The following is an 8,383-nucleotide window of genomic DNA, read 5'->3' on the forward strand; positions in this document are numbered from 1 at the left end:
ATTTGCTTGTGTTGGATATGTGACTGAGTGCAGTGTCTCTAAATTACAGTCAAATGCAAACATTCTGAAAATATCTTGATATCAATGCATGTTAATGGGCAAAACAAATAAATAAATGCAATTTCTCTTAATTAAAGTCAATGCAAACATTCTGAAAATATTTTGATATAAATGTACGTTAATAGATAAAAAATTATAAATTATAATAAATAAAAATGATATAACTCATATGTACCTGTAGAGTAAAAAAACAAACAAACAACAGAGACATAAGTGAGTGTAAGCCACACAATTTTTCAGTGATTTCAAGTGCTCCCTTTTATTGTAGATGATCAGGATGATCAAGTTTATGCAAAAATACAAAAATGTCCATAAAACCCTGTCATTTTGACATTATGACATACCAAACTGTATTAACACATATTATAAAAAGCTATCATGGTGGATTTAGCATACATTATTTATACACACATGATGAGCACTGACAAAAAATTAGGAAGATTAAAAAGATGAATGCCATCTCCATCTAGTGGTGAGTTTGGTTAAAGGTTTTACCATCATAATAGTGCAAATGAGTTTTATACAAATCTTATTTTCACTTAGCTTAATTCTAATTGCATACTTTTTTTGTTGTTGAGAATGTCACTAGTGTTTCTGATAAGTAGCATTGTCAAAGAACAGCTTAAAATGAAGCATCCTGATTGTTTCTGAATTCAGCACCATTAAGCTTAATATTACAGTCAAGATTCCCATATCAATATAATACAGAACTAGGCATTCCATAATAGTACTACTGTATATCTCACATTAAATATCATGTATTATGTTAAAGATGTGTTTTTTGGTTGTAAAACAATCTTATAGGGATACAGTAGATTACCCAAAAAGTCCAAATTCTAAAAGCTGTTGTATATGGTCAAGTGTTTATGGTGCTTTTTGGTCTTTTTGGGAGCTTAACAGGCCCTGGCCAAGGTATGCTTCCATTATATGGAAGGGAACAGTCAATATTCTGCATAAGATTAACTTTTGAAGAAAATTCAGGTTTTAAAAAGTAAATGATGACAGATTTAAAAAATATATAAATAAATAACTGTGCTCAGGAAAAATGTGCTGGAATTCTCTTCCTCAACTAAATATGCTGTTCTCTTTCTTATTTCTGATAGTAGATTGATAAGGTATATGGGTTTGAAAACTCCTTTTAGGTCATATTAACTCACAATAATCTGTTTGAATGAAATCGCTTTCTCCAAAAGATTCCTCAGGATGACTTTGGCCCTTCTCTCTCTGTGAAAGTGTCCATGGCCCGTCTATGGTTTAGTGACAGGTATTTCTGCACGCGTAAGACTGGATAAGATATATTGACTGTGTGCATTTCGTGTTTGTAGCGACCGGAGGCGAGCGTTTGTCTGGGACGTAGATTTATAACGTCCAGTGATGGGGTTGGATGGTAAAGCGATGGAAGGTTGCTGCGTGTCCTGTGTGTGGGGGGGTGATCGGGCTGGGCGTGAGTGAGTGAGAGTTTTTGCGGATGAAGTTCTGCTAGGTTGGGAAGGACACAACAGGTTGAGGGTAAGACGAGTCTGTGGGGACGTTTCCTCAGTTTAGGTGGAAAGATCAAAGATTTCTCGAACGTGACTTTACGGGAGGAGAGGGTAGGCCAGGCCTTCTTTGCCTCCTCTGATTGATTCTCCTTACCAGAAATGCAATGGCTGCTTATGAGTGAAGACCTGTGACTGCTGGATTTTGATAGCGGATCAGGGTGAGACTGAATGAGAGGCTTGTAAACAGGGGCTCGAGGACGCCTGATTGAAGTCCCCTCTACAAGAAGATTCACTCCCACATACTGAGGAACTTCTACTGCTGCCTGAAGACAGAAGAAAAAAGCAAAAGCAAAAAAAAGACAATATATTTTGCATATAGAAAATAAAGTTATAGTTATTAGGACACTATTAGGACCCAGAAGGCTATTAGATTTTCTGTGACATTTTTAAGACAATTACATTTTACCCACATTGTTTAAAATCTATACATTTTTAATTGTTTAAAAGCAGTTATTTAATTATCAAATGCCACCTGTCTCGATATCACCGTTTGAACTTTGTTCTCTGCTTGCCCTATTTCCCTGCCTGTTTGTCATCATAGTTACTGATTTGATTTCTTCATTACGTTCAGCTGTGTTGTCATTATCACCTCGTTTGTCTGTCTATTTAAGTCCTGTGTTTTCCAGTTCATCTTTAACTCGATTCAAGTGGTAATTGTTTCTCATGGAGACCTAAGCGATTTTCAACATTTACAGGGGTTAGTCTGTGAAATTATTGCTGTCTGAATCCAGAATGTCTGTGTTTTTCTCCCACCACCTGCGTAAAAATCCCTGGCTGTTTTTTGACCAAACATCAAGATTGGGTGGTAATTTAATTGCTGTCTGATTCCACATCTCTGAGTTTACAAGAAGAAATTGATTAAAAGTTCACTGTTTAAATCCTTTTTGACCACTGCCAAACACTGTATGGTGACTGTTGCACTTTGCTGTAATTTGCATGTATATTTACTACTGAAATGCTGGAAAGTATACAAAAACAATATTTCATAACTGCTCCACCACAGCGATAGCGAGCTGTTCGGAACAAACAGAAGAAAGAGAAGAAAAATACATAAACATTTGAAATGGTTCATTATTATGGCAGCAACAGGTATGCAATACAGTTTGAAAATATGTATTATATACATTTATACACAAGAATATATAAACCAAGCAGCTTAATGTTTACCTTGCGTAAATAAGAGGTTGCATTAAGTTATTTCTGCGAATCTCCACATTTTTTTAATGACATCCATTATCGTCAGTGTATGGTTGTGCTTCTTTGTTTGCTAGTGTGTGGATTTACTTATGGATTTATTAAAGACTGTTTGAAGCATCATCTTCCTCGTCGTGCGTGTGGTTTACAACCAGTTGTGACACCACCAAAAGTTTGGAGTCAGAAGTAAAGTGTTCAGAAAGGACACTTTAAATTGATAAAGTGACAGTACACTTTACATTACAAAAATATATATATATATTTCAAATAAACACTGTTCTTTTAAATTTTTTATTTCTCAAAGAATCCTGATTCTTGGTTTCAGGAAAATATCATGGTTTCCAAAAAAATATTAATCAGCACAACTATTTTCAAATGTTAATAAGAAATCATAAAATAATATTAGAAAGATTTCTCATATTAGAATGGTTGCTGAAAATTCAGCTTTATCATCACAGGAATAAATTACATTTATTCATAGAAAACATATTTTAAATTGCAATAATACTTTACAGTTTTACTGTACTGTATTTTGATCAAATAAACGCAACCTTGGTGAACATAAGAACCATAAAAAAAATCTTACTGACCCCAAACTTTTGATGAGTAGTATACAGTATATGTTTGTTTTTTTCATTTGATTTGGCGATCTTGACATTCTGCACGTGTACCTGTTTGTATATTAGTTGGAAGCCGCCAGTGTGAGTGTTGCGGTCACATCGTCGATCCAGCACCACCCGCAAAGTGTCTTCCTGTACAGCGGGGCAGAGTCGAGCTGTGACTCCTGTGGAGGGTGCCATGGTGGGGCTGGCATTGATCTCCAAAAGCCAAGGTCGCAAATCCCGTCCCAGCATAAAGTCAGCTCCGTAAAGCTCAAAACTGGCTTTGCGAGGTTCCACACTGTCCTGCGCAGTCAAGAGAGTTTGGATAACAGCCTTCTGCATACCTGGAACCACCACCCCTTCCCACAGGTCACCTCGGCCTGAAGCAGCCAACCAGGAGCGGAACTGTGAACATGACCACATGCACTCAGCGGGTAGAGAAGGATTGCGATCTGGGCTTGGTTGAAAATGCTTCTGGATGGAGTTGTTGCAAAGATGTACAGAACTGTGGGTGGAAAGTAGGGAAAAATTTTAAAATAATAATTAAAAAAAAGATTAATTGAAGCCTAATAAATAATCTCTCTTAAAGGAATAGTTCAACCCGAAAATGGAAATTCTTTCCTCATTTACTCACCCTCATGTTGTTCCAAATCTATATGACTTTGTTTCTTCTGTAGAACACAAAAGTAGATATTTTCAAGAATTTCACACCGTTTCTACACCACACCGTGCCGCAATAGCTAAATGCTGTCTACACTGGACATGACAAAGCGACCATTGCAAATCATTTGAACTTTGTGTCAGTACGTCATAAATAGAACGAGGCATCAGTTTACTGTCGGGGATTTGTTGTGTCGCGTTGTGCCGTGCCACGCCGCGTCCAGTGTAGACAGCATCACTGATTATAATGGGTTTTATTATATTTTGTTGCATCGCGTCGCACTGCGCCGCTCGGGTCCGGTGTAGACACTGTGTTACAATGAAAGTCAGTGGGGTCCAAAACAACATTGACTTTCACTGTATGGACAAAAAAAAATTCAAAATATCTTTTGTTGTGCTTTACAGAAAAAAAGTCAGAGAAGTTTTTAATGACTATGTAAATGTTTTAATTTTTGGGTGAACTATCCCTGTAATGTTTGGCATTTGTTTTCTTACCTGTCCAATGTATGAGTGGAGTAAGGCTGGGTAGAAAAGCGAAGGTAGCACTCACGGTAGAACCACACAGTAAGTGGGTTCCAGTCTGTAACCAGGAACCACTGTCTTACATCAAACTTAGTGTCATGCACGAGGAGAGGTCGCTCCAAGTACTTCTGCACCACCCACTTACTGTCCTTCATGATGCCATGGTCTGCATCTACTAAACTCATTATCTCATCCAGCTTGTTCATGCACATTATACCTACAACAGTAAATCCAATAGTAAATTAAATAGTTTTGCTTTATTTTTACACCACTTTCTTCAGTCTTCACAAATTCACCTCTGCCTCGTGACTTGGCCCCAGGTTTAATGATCCAGATGTTGCAGAGTCCATCAGTCTCCATCTGGGGGCAAAAACAACGCATCTGCTCCAACATGCATTTACAACGCTCCGCATAATCTTCACAGCCCTCTATCGTCAGTCCTTCACTGCAAAGGAAAAGAGCAAGAAAGCTTTATAACTACTCTACAGAGCCCCTAAATGGACATGGTGATTAGAAAAAAAAATAGATGTGAGGAAATATTAAATTTCAATGCTTTCGCGTTCTTTCATAAAACTTTTGCACTCCCTCAAGAAACTTTACATTCACTCACAAAACATTTGTGTTCCCCGAGAATCTTGGCGTTTGCTTGCAAAACTTTTGTGATGGAAATAATATAAGGTGAGAGGAAATATATACTGCATATATTAATACTTTTGTGAGTGAATCCAAAGTTTCTCAGGGGAACGCAATACTTCTGTGAACACAAAAGCAATGAAATATAATAATTATTTATCCTACTTAATCTTTATTACTTTATTGTGACTGGACAGTCCAAGTTTCTGAACACCAGAAATTCTGTAATTTGTCTAATGTTAGAAAGTTGCATACATTTGGAATGAGACAGTTTTGCAGCTTAGTTTTATTACATGATTTTCATTATAGAAGTTCAGCCCTGAAACTTTTAAAGAAACTTTTAAGATAAAAAAAAAAAAATTTTCATGATATATTAAGTACACTATAAATAATAATAATAAAAACAATCATACTCACTGAATAACTAAATAATAATTCTGAAGAAACACCTTCCACTGTTCCTCTGAGAGGGTAGGGGTTGTTTCCAAAGTCATGTCTATGTCACAGTGTTCTAAACTGTTCAGATACTCCTGACATACATGCAATGCATTGTCAATTATCGAGCTTCCAACCCTCTGATTGGCATGCTGTTTACGAGGTTTGCTCAGACCTACACAGGAGGGAAGATATGTGAATATGTTTGAGTTCTAATGTGGGTTTGTGTGTGTTAGTGTGTGTCATACCATGAGATTTAGCATCATGCACCTCTCTGGTTCTCTCCCACTCTGAATCCCCTGCATACTTCTCCAAAACATACATCAGTAGACTTGTGCATGCAGTCCGTCTAAAGTCCTCTGTAAAGAAACAGAACAAAATCAATTTCCTTAGGAGGATCTGGTCTGGTAACAGAAATATTGCAGGTTTAATGCATGGATAGGGCAACTCATGAACAGTTACAGAGAACATATATCACAATTGTGCCTGTGAGCAACACATTTAACCCCAGATTACCCCAGGGATAATAACAGTTCACATGGTGTCTTTGGGGGAAAATAATCACCTGTTAAATGAAAAGAAACCAAGCAGCCAATAGGGGACATAAAAGCAAGGACACAGTATTTTCCAGATTAAAGGGGTGGTTCACTGGCTTTTTTTCTAGGCTTGATTGTGTTTATGGGGTGCAGTCTAACATGTGTACTGACCAATAAAAGCATGTTTATCATCCTCCGCCCCCAGTCTGTAGCAGCGTGGGAAGAATGTATCGGGATCTGCTGCATCAAACCACTGCAGATTTCTCAAACTCATACACAAACCAACCTGAAAAAGACATAGTTACGAAATGAGAGGTAATGAGTACGTTTTAATATACTGTAGAAGAATTTTAGCTTCAATGGCTTTGTTTGTCGAAATTTGTGATGAACCTTGGTGGTGAAAGATCCCGCCTTTTCGTAATGATTGGTCATCTGGTCTTTACGTAAAGACCGACAGTCGACTGAATCCCTCCTTGTTGTCCAGTAGAAATATGCCGTCTCATTGCGAACCAACCGTGACTAGGGATTTAAAATAAGAATCAGAGACTGTCCACTGTTGACAAATCGCATTAAAAAACCCAGCTGCTATGGCAACTATCTGAAATGGAATTCCACAGTTTCTAAACGTACCATTAGGTCATACAGATCATCTGCCTCATCGTCCCTCTCTCCCTCCTCTCCTAAGTCTGCATAAAGAAGCAGAGAAGGTGGTGAGACAGTAGTCAAGGGACAGAAAACGTGATCTATGTCACTGGCATCTGTTTGTTGGAATGAGTGGTGTCAGGTTAGCTACTCAAACTATCATAGTGAGCTTTAGATTACAGTGGGTCATTAACTAAACAGTTACACAAGATGCTGTGAAGCATAGCATTTACAGTATACTTCACACACACACACACACACACACGTTTACAATATTGTTTAAAAATTTGGGGTTGGTAAGAATTTTTTAATGTTTTGGAAAGAAGTCTCTTGCTCATCAAGGCTGCATTTATTTTATTAAAAATACAGTAAAAACTGCAATATTTTGAAGTATTATTTAAATGAACTGTTTTCTATTTTAATATATTTTAAGTTGCAGTGGGTCATTAACTAAACAGTTACACAGGATGCTGTGAAGCATAGCATTTACAGTATACTTCACACACACACACACACGTTTACAATATTGTTTAAAAATTTGGGGTTGGTAAGAATTTTTTAATGTTTTGGAAAGAAGTCTCTTGCTCATCAAGGCTGCATTTATTTTATTAAAAATACAGTAAAAACTGCAATATTTTGAAGTATTATTTAAATGAACTGTTTTCTATTTTAATATATTTTAAGTTGTAATTTATTCCTGTGATGATAAGGCTTAATTTTCAGCAGCCATTACTACTACTCCTCAGTGTCTTATGCTCCTTCTAAAATCATTCTAATATGCTAATTTGGTGCTTAAGAAACATTTTGTCTTATTATTGCCAGTTAAAAACAGTTGTGCTGCTTTAAAATGTTTGTCAAAACCTTCATTCTTTGATGAATAGAAAGTTCAAACAAACACATTTATTTGAAATATATATATATTGTAACATTTTAAATGTCTGTCAATTGTGATCAATTTAATGTGTCCTTGATAAATAAAAGTAGTAACTTTTTTTAATCTAATTGCAGAGATACCATACCCATCTGTTGTTTTATTATAATTACTTTCAGGGGGTAGAAACCTAAATGTCTAAATACCTTGGGGAAGTCGTGGCCTAATGGTTAGAGAGTCGGACTTGTAACCCAAAGGTTGCGGGTTTGAGTCTCGTACCGGCAGGGATTGTAGGTGGGGGGAGTGAATGTACAGCGCTCTCTTCCACCTTCAATACCACGACACTGGTCACTAATTCTGAGTATGGGTCACCATACTTGGCCACATGTCACTTCACTTGCTGGTTGGCAAAAGGGTGCTAGACAAAGTTGAATATAGCTATTTTTATTTTTTTTTTTACATTTTAAAACATCCCCTGACATGCCCAACAGAATGTTGTGACAGTAACTAACTTCTGGGTACAATTTTGTCCCCTGTGTATAGCTAACGTGCACACACAGAAACCGACCAGCCTTATCAAGTGTCTATGCAGAGTGATGGAACGGGTCTAATCTTAGTTCTCTCAGATACTCTCACCATCATCATCACTGCTGCCACCCTCATCTGTGGCTTCTGTTTCAAGATCAT

The 8,383-nt window shown here is 37.1% G+C and overlaps 1 protein-coding gene and 1 long non-coding RNA gene across 3 annotated transcripts in view; both read right to left on the minus strand.

Annotated features, from left to right (window-relative positions):
* Positions 1 to 294: 294 nt before the first annotated feature.
* The window catches only part of LOC107748395 (tubulin monoglycylase TTLL3-like), a 37,111-nt gene continuing 29,022 nt past the window's right edge, over positions 295 to 8,383 (minus strand). For both annotated transcript variants that reach the window (XM_016563170.1, XM_016563169.1), the window contains 6 exons: positions 5,896 to 6,006; positions 5,630 to 5,822; positions 4,876 to 5,024; positions 4,553 to 4,796; positions 3,467 to 3,902; positions 295 to 1,864 (listed from right to left, as the gene is read on the minus strand). In XM_016563170.1, coding sequence (XP_016418656.1) covers positions 1,259 to 1,864; positions 3,467 to 3,902; positions 4,553 to 4,796; positions 4,876 to 5,024; positions 5,630 to 5,822; positions 5,896 to 6,006 — 1,739 coding nt within the window. In that variant the 3' untranslated portion in view covers positions 295 to 1,258. The remainder of the gene's footprint in view (positions 1,865 to 3,466; positions 3,903 to 4,552; positions 4,797 to 4,875; positions 5,025 to 5,629; positions 5,823 to 5,895; positions 6,007 to 8,383) is intronic.
* Positions 6,607 to 8,378, minus strand: LOC107748396 (uncharacterized). Its single transcript, XR_001640924.1, has 3 exons — positions 8,333 to 8,378; positions 6,814 to 6,869; positions 6,607 to 6,702 (listed from the first exon to the last, which is right to left on the minus strand). It is a non-coding gene; the product is annotated as an uncharacterized LOC107748396 (long non-coding RNA).

The sequence above is a fragment of the Sinocyclocheilus rhinocerous genome, unplaced genomic scaffold (genome assembly GCF_001515625.1).
Source record: "Sinocyclocheilus rhinocerous isolate Xijiao unplaced genomic scaffold, SAMN03320098_v1.1 scaffold890, whole genome shotgun sequence".
NCBI classification, from domain to species: Eukaryota; Metazoa; Chordata; class Actinopteri; order Cypriniformes; family Cyprinidae; genus Sinocyclocheilus; species Sinocyclocheilus rhinocerous.